This window comes from Coregonus clupeaformis, chromosome 7, assembly GCF_020615455.1.
Source record: "Coregonus clupeaformis isolate EN_2021a chromosome 7, ASM2061545v1, whole genome shotgun sequence".
In the NCBI taxonomy this organism is placed as follows: domain Eukaryota; kingdom Metazoa; phylum Chordata; class Actinopteri; order Salmoniformes; family Salmonidae; genus Coregonus; species Coregonus clupeaformis.
The window spans coordinates 33288359-33301650 of record NC_059198.1 but is presented as its reverse complement, the minus strand read 5'-3'; the positions used below and the strand labels follow the sequence as shown (position 1 = coordinate 33301650).

The 13292-nt window shown below is 48.4% G+C and overlaps 1 protein-coding gene across 4 annotated transcripts in view; it reads right to left on the bottom strand.

Moving 5' to 3' along the window:
* The window catches only part of pih1d1 (PIH1 domain containing 1), a 28925-nt gene extending 19520 nt beyond the window's left edge, over positions 1-9405 (bottom strand). For 2 of the 4 annotated variants that reach the window (XM_041880949.1, XM_041880950.1), the window contains exons 1-2: positions 3247-3277; positions 526-614 (exon numbers count right to left, since the gene is read on the bottom strand). In XM_041880949.1, the coding sequence (XP_041736883.1) occupies positions 526-614; positions 3247-3262 (105 nt within the window). In that variant the 5' untranslated portion in view covers positions 3263-3277. Of the gene's footprint in view, positions 1-525; positions 615-3246; positions 3278-9319 lie in introns of those variants that run through there. The other 2 variants (XM_041880951.1, XM_041880952.1) reach the window with 2 other exon arrangements.
* Between the last annotated feature and the right edge of the window lie 3887 nt (positions 9406-13292).

Below are 13292 nucleotides of genomic sequence, written 5' to 3'. Positions count from 1 at the left end.
ATGGCAAGACTTGAAAATGGCTGTCTAGCAATGATCAACAACCAACTTCACAGAGCTTGATTAATTTTAAAAGACTAATGTGCAAATATTGTACAATCCTGGTGTGCATCGCTCTTAAAAGACTTACCCAGAAAGACTCAAAGCTGTAATCGCTGCCAAAGGTGATTCTAACATGTATTGACGCAGAGGGTTGAATACTTATCTAATCAAGGTATATTAGCATTTAATTTTTCATATATATTTGTATAAATGTTTGAATTTTTCTTCCACTTTGACATTAGAGTATTTTGTGTAGATCGTTGACAAAAAAATGACAATTAAACATTGTAATCCCATTTTGTAACACAACAAAATGTGGAAAAAGTCAAGGGATGAGAATACTTTCTGAAGGCACTGTAGGCCAGAGTCATATTTGACTTTGGGCCTACCCAATGTGTATGCCCTCTTGGCAGCAATTTGATGTCAATCCTGTTCATCTTTCATAAGGTGCACACTTTAAATTGCTTTTAACACATTCATCCAAACCTGTAGCAAAAGCTGTTGGTAGAGCTCTTCTTGCTGTTGCAGATCCATCTCCGAGCTCAGGAGAGACGAGTCTGCCTCCATCTTCTGTTCTACGAAGAAAGAGCAAGATATTAATCTGGAAGAATCTTCACAAGATCCAAAAGTCTACTTCTTAGGTCTGTTGGGTTCTAGTTTGAAATACTTGCTATACTAGAACTTAATGGGTACATGTATGAGGAATGTATATGGTGGGGTCACTGGAGGTTGGATAAGAGCCAGGGGCTTGGAATGTTACTAAGTAAGGGAAAAGGCAATCGCATGGTTGCGGTCACTGATAAGGGTGGATGGCTGTGGATTAGTGAGGAATGTGGGCCGAGGTCAGGTCAGGTCACATGAAGGGAGAAGGAACAGTTTATTACCCACATCACTTATCTTCCTGCCTAGAAAAGGAGGAGACTCCGCCTAAAGGGGGGTATAAATACTTGTGATGGTGGAAACATATTTTTGTCTTATGCAGCTGTGTGACCCAGTGGGTGAATAAACTTGGTTTGAGCTTTACTTGTCGTCCGTGAGTTTTACTCTGTTTATTTCGAATCTAACATGTCCAAGCACTGTTATTAGAAGATATGGCATTATAGTAGCTAGCTAGTTAGTTAGCTACATAGGCTAAGTTTTCATTTCTAAGCGTTATTAGCTGGGCCAAACATGGGCAAAGGCTGTCAACAGGGGCCTCATTTATAAAAATTGCTTACGCACAGAATTTGTCCGAAGACATGCCACTTCACACAAAAGTTGGCATTTATAAAAACTGAACATGACATGAGAATGTGCTTATCCTCCCACAAGCTTTAGAGCATGCGTAGAAACCGTTTTTAGTGGTTAAAGTACTGCATTGCAAGAAGGCAAAAGTACACTTGTGCAGGAATATATGACACTCTTATTCATAACAAAAAAACTGGTAGATAAATATATTAACAAAATGCAATAATTTGCCGTTAGTGAGAAGAGCGAAAATCTATATATTATATCTTTGCATTCTAAAATAATTAGAACTAGGCATCCATTTTCCTATTATTTATTTAATTTCCATGATCATTGCAAAATAAATTCTGCACCTATTCTGACTATGATAGTTTCATACTCGCGAAATAGCCTATAGGCCTACAACATTTACATTTAGCATTTTAGTCATTTAGCAGACGCTCTTATCCAGAGCGATTTACAGGAGCAATTAGGGTTAAGTGCCTTGCTCAAGGGCACATCGACAGATTTTTCACCTAGTCGGCTCGGGGATTAGAACCAGCGACCTTTCGGTTACTGGCACTACGCTCTTAACCACTAAGCTACCTGCCGCCCAACAACGCATCACCGCTTGGTATGGCAACTGCTCGGCATCCGCCCGCAAGGCGCTACAGAGGGTAGTGTGTACGGCCCAGTACATCACAGGGGCCGAGCTCCCTGTCATCTTGGACCTCTATACCAGGTGGTGTCAGAGGAAGGCCCTAAAAATTGTCAAAGACTCCAGCCACAGTCTGTTCCCTCTGCTACTGCATGGCAAGCAGTTCTGGTGCGCCAAGTCTAGGACCAAAAGGCTCCTGAACAGCTTCCCCCCCAAAGCCATAAGACTGCACAACATTTAATTAAAAGGCTACCCGGACTTTCACCCCCTACCTACATGTACATATTACTTCAATTAATCACCTAACCAAAACTACAAGTACATATTACCTCAATCAATCACCCGGTACTCCTTGTATATAGCCTGTATATAGCCTTCACTGGAACTAAGAGGCCTAGCCCGAACCATGAAAAACAGCCCCAGACCATTATTCCTCCTTCACCAAACTTTACAGTTGGCACTATGCATTGGGGCAGGTAGCGTTCTCCTGACATCCCCCAAACCCAGAATAGTCCGTCGGACTGCCAGATGGTGAAGCGTGATTCATCACTCCAGGGAACGCGATTCCACTGCTCCAGAGTCCAATTGCGGCGAGCTTTACACCACTCCAGCCGACACTTGGCATTGCGCATGGTGAGCTTGTGTGCGGCTGCTTGGCCATGGAAACCCATTTCATGAAGCTCCCGACGAACAGTGCTGACGTGGCTTCCAGAGGCAGTTTGGAACTCGGTAGTGAGTGTTGCAACCGAGGAGATGATTTTTACACACTACGTGCTTCAGCACTAGGTGATCCCGTTCTGTGAGCTTGTGTGGCCTAGATGTTTCCACTTCACAATAACAACACTTACAGTTGACCGGGGCAGCTCTAGCAGGGCAGAAATTTGACAAACTGACTTGTTGGAAAGGTGGCATCCTATGACGGTGCCATGGTGAAAGTCACTGAACTCTTCTGTAAGGCCATTCTACTGCCAATGTTTGTCTATGGAGATTGCATGGCTGTGTGCTCAATTTTATACACCTGTCAGCAACAGGGTTTGGCTGAAATAGCTGAATCCCACTCATTTGAAGGGGTGTCCACATACTACTTTTGTATATATAGCCTACCACAAACCCGAGGTGCCTTATTGCCATTATAAACTGGTTACCGACGTAATTAGAAATGTTGTCATACCACGGCTTTCAGCCAATCAGCATTCAGGGCTCGAACCACCCAGTTTATAATTTAGAAAGCATTGTTTTTGAATTATAATGACCCAACCGAAGCCGGACGGGCGGTTTGTCCCCTTTGACTCCTCGCTCAATTAGCTGTAGTCACACAAAACAATAAAAATGTCATCATTTACTTTTTTTCGAGTTCATTTGAATTGGAAGAGATAGCTAAGGCTGAAGCTTTACCATACATAAATTAGACCAATTCATCCACTTATGGAAACACAACATCGCTATCACGTCTATAAATCTCAATATGTGTGTGCGTGCACAGTCTTTTCAGAAAATGCGCGAGCAGATTACTGTAAAATCTACGCAACCGTTATAAATGAGGATCACATGAGAGCGTTGCTAGGGACAAGTTAGCAATGTACTGTAACGACCCTGTATTGTGTTCTGTGTTCATGGATGTGTTATCGTTCTCATGGGTACTAGCAGGGGTTAAATATGCCAGGACAGATGGAAAGGTTGGGGGGTATGATGGGTAATCCCGCGGGATTTTGGGAATGATTAAATAGGGGTTACGGTCTCATATCTCTTCTCTTCGGTTCGGGACCCTTGATTTTGACATGTTCTATTTGTGTATGTTCGAGGTTTAGCGGCGTGGGTTGTGGCCTGAACAATAGCCCATTTAGGAATAAACCTGTGTTCTGCCTGTACACCTGGTGCCCGTCTCTCTTTTACTTTATGACCCAGCTGGGTCATTACATTGGTGTCAGAAGTGCTTTCGAACGACGGGATAGATCGAGATTAGGCGAGTTAGCTGTTTCAGTATAGGCCGTGGTTAGCGTTAGCGTGACTCGCATCTACGGTCAGGATGATCGGGGCGAGGCGGAAAGTTAAGGAAGAGTCGGACAAAGTGGCCGTTGGGGGCTCGGGTGTACCCGGTCGGGAGGGTCAGGCGAGGACGGCTGTAGAGGAGCTGGAGAGCCACATGGCGGGAGTTAAATTGTCAGTCAGCAAGATGGCAGAACGGGCGGGTTTTCCTTCAAACCGCTCGACCAGAACAGACGTCACGGCGACGGAGATATCGACGTCACCGCGTGCGAAATGGCTGGACCTCCTTATGTAAACAGAGATGGCAGCGCCCCTATTGCCATTAGCCACGGTAGCGGCTAAACTTCCAAAGTTCAATGGACAAGGTAAATGGGAAGTTTTTTTCACTCAATTCGAGTTGTTGGCTAGAGCCGGGAGGTGGTCTGACGAGACGAAAGGGTTACAGCTTGCCCTGAGCCTGTCAGAGGAGGCGTCGGAATGCCTGCTAACGCTAGCCCCGGACGAGAGGGGCGACTACGGTGCGCTAGTGGAGGCATTGGGGGCCGTTTCGGCAGCGATGCACAGCCCAACATGCTGCGGATTGAACTGAATAACAAAAAGAGACTTCAGGGGGGAATCATTAAAGGCGTTGGCAAGTGATATTCTGAGCCTGACCAGGCGGGCTTATGCAAATATGTCGATTGGGGTGCAAGACGAGCTGGCACGGGACAGTTTCATTAGAGCGCTCTCCTCCACCGAACTGGGTAAGCATGTGCAGATGTCGGACCCAGCATCTCTGCGGGCTGCAGTGGAGATAGCCAGGAAGAGGGAGCTGATCTGGGGTGAGGGAGTGAGAGTGGAGGTTGCCAGTCAACCAGAGGTGAGAGCAGCGGCGGCCGGGGTGCTGGGGGTCACCAAACCAGAGTGGGTCGACGAGTTGGGAGGGTTAGTCAAGACCGCTTCGCTTGTCATTGAGAAGGGCTCCAGACAACATCGCAGTGTCAGCTCAACTTCCATTGTCTGCTGGGGTTGTGGCCAGACTGGCCACATTCAGCGGGAGTGTGGCAGATTCTCCAGTCAACAGGGAAACGACAGCGGGTTCTCGCGCAGGGGGCAGCGCGGGCCCATTCCTCCGCCCCCGAACCCACAGTAAGCAGAAGATGTACCCAGCAGTGCAGGCAAGAGGGTGGGGACCTGCTTCCCCAGGGTGTAGTGCCAACGTGTTTCCTAGTCCGGTAGTTGTGGTGGGACGTACCACCATTGGGGACTTCTGCAATGTCATCGTCAAGGTAGAGGGGGTGGAATGTTTGGCCCTGGTCGACACGGGCTCTACAGTAACCCTGGTGAGACCAGACATACTACCTGTTGGGGTGCGGGTGGAGCCGACCTTTGTCCAGCTACGGACTGTCACGGGGGAGCTAGCCCCCATGTTAGGGAAGTGTCGGGTGTCTGTGACTGTGGGGGGAGAACTGTGGGGTGTCCGGTGTGGGTAGCAGCGGTACAGGACCCCTGTATACTAGGAATGGACTTTTTGAAAAACTGTGGGGCTCAGTTGGACTTAGCTTCGGGCACTTTGAGGCTGTCGGGGGGCCCACAGTGGGAATGTCGCCTACGGGAGGGCCAGCAGGGGGCAGGGCTGTCCCTCCGTCTTCCTCCAAGCTTGCCGAAACTCCACTGGTCGTCCCGGCTGCTCCCTTGGTCGTTGTTCCATCCCAGCAGCTGTCTCCGGCGGCAACGACCTTCACTCCCCATAATGGTGCAAGCACAGGCATCCCAGTAGCCCAAAACACACTGGCTCCTTCACCCCATCAGCCCGACGGGGGAAGGAGGAAGTTATCGACGCCGTTGAGGCTGTGTGGCTGAAAAACTGTCAAGGTCTGGACGAGGGACAACAGAGACAATTAAAGCAGCTGCTGTTTGACTTTAAAGATAGCTTCGCTTGGGGGGAAGATGAGGTAGGGCAAACGCACCTGGTTCAGCACGACATCGACACTGGGGACAACCAACCCATTAAAATTCGGCCCCGTCGCATTCCCCTTGCCAAGAGGGAAGCAGCAGCCACAGCTATTGCTGACATGTTGCGGGCTGATTTCATTGAGCCATCAGACAGCCCGTGGTCCGCGCCGGTCGTCATGGTGCCTAAGAAAGGGGGGTAAACTTAGGTTTTGTGCGGACTACAGGGGCCTAAATTCTGTCACCATTAAAGACTCTTACCCCATACCGAGGATCGATGAGTCGCTAGACCACGTCAGAGGGTCCTCGTGGTTCTCTTCCCTTGATCTGCGCAGTGGCTACTGGCAGGTGCCCCTCTCGCCTGGGGCACGTGAAAAACGGCCTTCTCCACGGATAGGGGCCATTGGCAGTTCAAGGTGCTGTGCTTCGGGCTTTGTAATGCTCCTGCCACCTTTGAGAGGCTCATGGACAGAGTGCTGGCGGGGGTTCCGAGAGACGAGTGTGTCGTGTACCTAGACGACATATTGGTACACGGCACGTCGTTTGAGGGGGCACTGGGGGCACTTAGGCGAAGTGCTGGAGAGGATCTCGGGGCGGGGCTAAAATTACACCCGGAAAAGTGCCATTTCATGCAAAGGGAGTTGGCGTTCCTGGGTCATCAGCTGGGTGGTGAGGGTATCAGCACGTTGCCAGACAAAGTGGAGGCTGTGAGGGGGTGGCCAATTCCAAAGGAAAAAAAAAGAGGTTAAGAGCTTCCTGGGTCTGGCATCCTACTATCGTAGGTTTGTGAAAGGGTTTGCGGGGATAGCAGCTCCTTTGAACCACCTTCTCAAGAAGGACACTGTCTTTCAGTGGACCGAAGAGCACCAGCGGGCGTTTGAGGCCCTCAAACGTGCCCTGGTGGAGGCCCCTGTCCTGTCCTCACCAGACCCAAACCGTCCGTTTATTCTGGACACCGATGCAAGCAATGAGGGCTTGGGGGCCGTGCTGGCTCAGCGTGGTTCTGACGGGGAGCACGTAGTAGCTTATTACAGCAGAACTTTTGATAAGGCTGGAAAACGCTACTGCGTGACAAGGAGGGGAGCTTTTGGCTGTCGTGGCAGCAGTACGCCATTTCAAGTACTACCTGGGGGCCTGCCGTTTGTGGTGCGGACGGATCACTCCGCCCTGCAGTGGCTTCTCTCCTTCAAGGAGCCAGAGGGTCAGATCGCCCGCTGGTTGGAGGAGCTGCAACCCTACGACTTCCAGGTGGAGCACAGGGCCGGCCTTCGCCACAGCAATGCAGACGCCTTGTCCCGCCGCCCGTGTGCTGAGGGACGGCTGTGGGTACTGCGCCAAACGGGTGGAGCGAGAGAGGGAACTGTGCATGGAGGAGGGAGTCACCGCCACGGTGAGTCAGCTGAGGGTGACAGAGTGCCGGGAGCTTGAGGCTGTGGACGTCGGGGAGTGGAGGCGTCGCCAGGAGGAGGACGCAGAGCTGCGTCCTGTGCTGGGGTGGGTGGAAGAGAGAAGACGACCGCCATGGGGGGAAGTAGCCCCTCTATCACCAGTCACCAAAGGCCTCTGGGCTAAATTCTCAGTCCTTAGAGTGGCTGAGGGAGTGCTCCAGAGGGGGGTGGAAAAAGCCAGCTACTGGAGAAATGACGTGGCAGGTAGTGGTTCCCAAAAGGCTGCAAGGGAGCGTGTTACAGCAGCTTCACGGGGAGTAGGCGCAGGGCATTTTGGGGTCTCCAAAACGTTAAAGCGCGTACGTAAAGGCTTCTATTGGGCCAGGCACAGGAGGGATGTGGAGGACTTTTGCAGGCAGTGCGATGAGTGTGCTGCTAAGAAAGGACCTCCAGGTCAGTCACACGCCCTCCTACAACAATTCCCAGTAGGGGAGCCCATGGAGAGACTGGGGGTAGACATAGTTGGACCGTTTCCAATCACAGACAGCGGTAACAGGTGGATTCTAACTGCTATGGACTACTTCACCAAGTGGCCAGAGGCTTACGCTCTCCCAGACCAGGAGGCAGAAACAGTAGCTGATGCATTGGTAGGGGGAATAATCAGTCGGTTCGGGGTGCCACAGTCTATACACAGCGACCAGGGGAGAAACTTTGAGTCACGGGTGTTCTCAGAGTTGTGTAGACGGTTAGGCGCGGAGAAGACGCGCACTACTCCGCTTCATCCCCAGAGTGATGGGCTGGTGGAAAGATTTAACAGAACATTAGCACAACAGCTGGCTATCGTTACCTCAAAACACCAGAGAGATTGGGACACCCACTTACCGTTTATTCTCATGGCATGTAGGTCGGCTGTTCAGGAATCGACTGCGTGCTCCCCAGCGCTACTAATGTTAGGTCGTGAGTTGCGCACCCCAGCCGAACTGACGTTTGGCCACCCTCCTGATAACGACGACAGGGTTTTGCCTGGCCCGAACTATGTTCGTCGACTGCAGAACCGGTTAGAAGCGGCTCACACCTTCGCAAGAGAGCAACTCGAGAACGCAGGAATGCGCCAAAAGCGCCACTATGACTCACGCGCTAGGGGGAGGCACTTTGGAGCGGGAGAACGAGTGTGGCTTCACAACCCCACGCGCAAGAAGGGGCGGTGCCCAAAGTTGGACAGTGCCTGGGTGGGGCCGTGCCTGGTGATAGAGAGAGTGGGGGAGGTGACGTACCGGGTGGAGGTTCCCCCACGGGGCAGGAAGGTGGTGGTCCACCGGGACCGATTGGCGCCCTACAGAGGGAGGAAAACGGTAGGGAATGGAAGTGAGGACTCTGATGTGAGCACACGGGGACAGTCTAGCGAGGAGACTCTAATGCAAGCTGAGCCTGGGACGGGGCTGCCTCTTCGGGGGTGCTGGAAATGACATTGGGGCAGATGAGTGTTCTGGGGGTCCACCAGTGGGAGTCAAGGGAGGCACAAGAGACTGATGCGACCTCCGGGTCGTTTTAAGGATTTTGTTTTGTAACCCTAGGGGCTAGGGTTTAGAAAGGAGGGGGCTATGTAACGACCCTGTATTGTGTTCTGTGTTCATGGATGTGTTATCGTTCTCATGGGTACTAGCAGGGGTTAAATATGCCAGGACAGATGGAAAGGTTGGGGGTATGATGGGTAATCCCGCGGGATTTTGGGAATGATTAAATAGGGGTTACGGTCTCATATCTCTTCTCTTCGGTTCGGGACCCTTGATTTTGACATGTTCTATTTGTGTATGTTCGAGGTTTAGCGGCGTGGGTTGTGGCCTGAACAATAGCCCATTTAGGAATAAACCTGTGTTCTGCCTGTACACCTGGTGCCCGTCTCTCTTTTACTTTATGACCCAGCTGGGTCATTACAGTACGTTAACGTTAGCTAATGCTAGCCCAGCTAGCATAAACTAACGTTAGTTCGCTTAGCTAGCTATGTAACAGCTGGCGAACAATAAGTATTTCAACGTCAGTATATACAAATGTGTGCGATTACTATGCAATGCATTCGGGTTAGTTAGTTTTAAATGAGGATAACGCTTACCTTATTTCACGTGATGCTTGATTTCAGAAGCTAGCTACAACTTCCGGGAGGCGGAACCTAAATCCTACAATTAAATGTCAAAATAAAAGTTTACAGTGCAAGCTAGAAATGCATGTTTATACTTTTATGCATTTCCCCCGGGGTTATTATGCATTATATTTGTCAAATGCTTTTGAAATGCATGTGTACCGTTTTTCTTGCATATTTTTGCATTAATTATTTATTATAATCACAGATAGAAGAATCAGTGTTAGTTATACAAATCTGTGTTAATGTGAAGAAAAACACTTATCATTGCAAAAGGAGATTTTCAGCCTGAGTTAATCTAGATCAGTGGGTCATTAATTGTATATTATCATATCACAGGAATGGTATCTCATGTAGCCTCTCCTCACCCCTGGACACATATTTGTTTATATGGCACTGTGAGAACGTTATTTACAACATTTTACTGACAACCAAGTGTTTAAAACCAAGTGTATTGTCACATGCGCCGAATACAAAAGGGTGTAGACTTTACCGTGAAATGCTTGCTTATGACCCATTCCCAACGATGCAGAGTTAAACAAATTTTAATAAAATTAATAACAAAAGAATAATCAAATACACAAGAATGAAGCTATATACAGGGAGTACCAGTACCAGATCAATATCCAGGGGTAAGAGGTGTTTGAGTTAGATATGTACATAAAGGCAGGGTAAAGTGACTAGGCATCAGGTAGATAATAATAATAGTTTTTTTTTTAAGAACAGTGGCAGCAGCATATGATGATTGTGAAAGTGTGTGTATGTGTGTGTGCGTGTGCGTGTATGTGTATGTGTGTGTGTGTGTGTGGTATCGGTATGCGTTATGTGTGTGCGTATGTAGTGTATGTGAATGTGTGTGGGTTTTGTGTGAGAGTGTCAGTGTAGTGTGTGTGATTGAGTGTGTATATACACTGCTCAAAAAAATAAAGGGAACACTAAAATAACACATCCTAGATCTGAATGAAACAATCTTATTAAATACTTTTTTCTTTACATAGTTGAATGTGCTGACAACAAAATCACACAAAAATTATCAATGGAAATCAAATTTATCAACCCATGGAGGTCTGGATTTGGAGTCACATTCTAAATTCAAGTGGAAAACCACACTACAGGCTGATCCAACTTTGATGTAATGTCCTTAAAACAAGTCAAAATGAGGCTCAGTAGTGTGTGTGGCCTCCACGTGCATGTATGACCTCCCTACAACGCCTGGGCATGCTCCTGATGAGGTGGCGGGTGGTCTCCTGAGGGATCTCCTCCCAGACCTGGACTAAAGCATCCGCCAACTCCTGGACAGTCTGTGGTGCAACGTGGCATTGGTGGATGGAGCGAGACATGATGTCCCAGTTGTGCTCAATTGGATTCAGGTCTGGGGAACGGGCGGGCCAGTCCATAGCATCAATGCCTTCCTCTTGCAGGAACTGCTGACACACTCCAGCCACATGAGGTCTAGCATTGTCTTGCATTAGGAGGAACCCAGGGCCAACCGCACCAGCATATGGTCTCACAAGGGGTCTGAGGATCTCATCTCGGTACCTAATGGCAGTCAGGCTACCTCTGGCGAGCACATGGAGGGCTGTGCGGCCCCCCAAAGAAATGCCACCCCACACCATGACTGACCCACCGCCAAACCGGTCATGCTGGAGGATGTTGCAGGCAGCAGAATGTTCTCCACGGCGTCACCAGACTCTGTCACGTCTGTCACGTGCTCAGTGTGAACCTGCTTTCATCTGTGAAGAGCACAGGGCGCCAGTGGCGAATTTGCCAATCTTGGTGTTCTCTGGCAAATGCCAAACGTCCTGCATGGTGTTGGGCTGTAAGCACAACCCCCACCTGTGGACGTCGGGCCCTCATACCACCCTCATGGAGTCTGTTTCTGACCGTTTGAGCAGACACATGCACATTTGTGGCCTGCTGGAGGTCATTTTGCAGGGCTCTGGCAGTGCTCCTCCTGCTCCTCCTTGCACAAATGCGGAGGTAGCAGTCCTGTTGCTGGGTTCTTGCCCTCCTACGGCCTCCTCCACGTCTCCTGATGTACTGGCCTGTCTCCTGGTAGCGCCTCCATGCTCTGGACACTATGCTGACAGACACAGCATACCTTCTTGCCACAGCTCGCATTGATGTGCCATCCTGGATGAGCTGCACTACCTGAGCCACTTGTGTGGGTTGTAGACTCTGTCTCATGCTACCACTAGAGTGAAAGCACCACCAGCATTCAAAAGTGACCAAAACATCAGCCAGGAAGCATAGGAACTGAGAAGTGGTCTGTGGTCACCACCTGCAAAACCAGTCCTTTATTGGGGGTGTCTTGCTAATTGCCTATAATTTCCACCTGTTGTCTATTCCATTTGCACAACAGCATGTGAAATGTATTGTCAATCAGTGTTGCTTCCTAAGTGGACAGATTGATTTCACAGAAGTGTGATTGACTTGGAGTTACATTGTGTTGTTTAAGTGTTCCCTTTATTTTTTTGAACAGTGTATATCCACAGGGTATGGGAATAATCTATCTGTAACAGCCACCCATTTATTGGGCGTCGTCCCCAACATGTAGGATAAATTACCACTGGTCTGTATAGCTAGCTCATCATCCCCTGTGATTTATACACATTTTTGAATAGGGTTGTAGGTCAACACTATTTTCATATGGTTCAGGGCTAGGAGGCCGTTCATCTCAAAGACCATCCTCTCTACAGTTCTATAGAATCCTTTTTTAAGCTTAATAGGTTTAGGGGGTTCAGATATCCTTTAAAAATAAAGATCACTGTCTTTTCCCTTGACATTATACCAACTATGGGGGTATGTAATCTCGCTGAGACCTACTTCCCAGGCCTCTGATAACTCGATAGGTTTTGGAAAATTGGTTGTATAATCCAAACTTGTGTTATTCCTATATATATCTGCAGACTAATTACTGGGGAGAGTCGGGTAAAATCCACTGTGCTCCATGATGCACTCTAGTGTACACTCGAATGGAAGTGTTTTTATCATGCATTAGGGTTTAAGTTTACGCCTCCTGCCTCCACTACCTCTTCCTCTAATACCCAAATGCTGAACTTTTGGGGCCAGTTTTTCCAACGGACCAACACCCATTTTTTCCACTTTTCTCTCTTTTGATCCAGAATCTTCTCCACATGAACGACTTTGTCTTTACCCATCTTTACCTTCTGGAGTTCCTTCTCATAAAAGGACCCCTCTATATGCTCCCCATCATAATCTTTTAACTTGTAGATAGGAGGTATGCGGGGTAAACATTATGTAACTGTGAACAGCTCATCACTGTAACCTTGTCATATTTTTTGTCGAAAACACCCCTCAACTTGGAGATACGTACCAAGTCACCCACTATCAATTTAAAATCAATTATTTTCTCACGGCGAAGGGGGAACAACCCATACAGATTTTTTAGGACTTGAAAAGAGTTATCCAAAGACACCTCATAGGGCTTCATACGGATACTCTTGTGGTAGCTGTAGTTATACCCCTTTACTAAATCTTGAACTATATCCACATATCTACAGGTGTTGTGAGCCGTAAAGCATTTCCACATCCTCTCCTTCAAAGTCCTGTTAAAGCGCTCAACCACTGAAGCTTTCAAATCCGAGACTGTAGCAAAATGCACGATATTGTGCTTCTTAATGAGTTTCTGAAAAATTCTTTACCTCCTCCAAGATAGAGTCAAAGGCCCGGGTCTCCTCTGCCCCACTCTTATTTTTTAAGACCCTTACAAAAGCTATTTTAGAGTAAAATGTCTATAACCGTTAGCGTGTATAGATTTCCATTATTTTTATCAGCAAGTGTCTGCATGTCACATAGATCAGCCTGAAACTGTGACAAGGGATGAATAGAAAAAATATATATTTCAAGGAAATTGTTTTCGCACAGGTTTATGCAAAGTGTAAGCATCCTGCTCTGCTAGCCAATCATTCACTTGATCATCGCT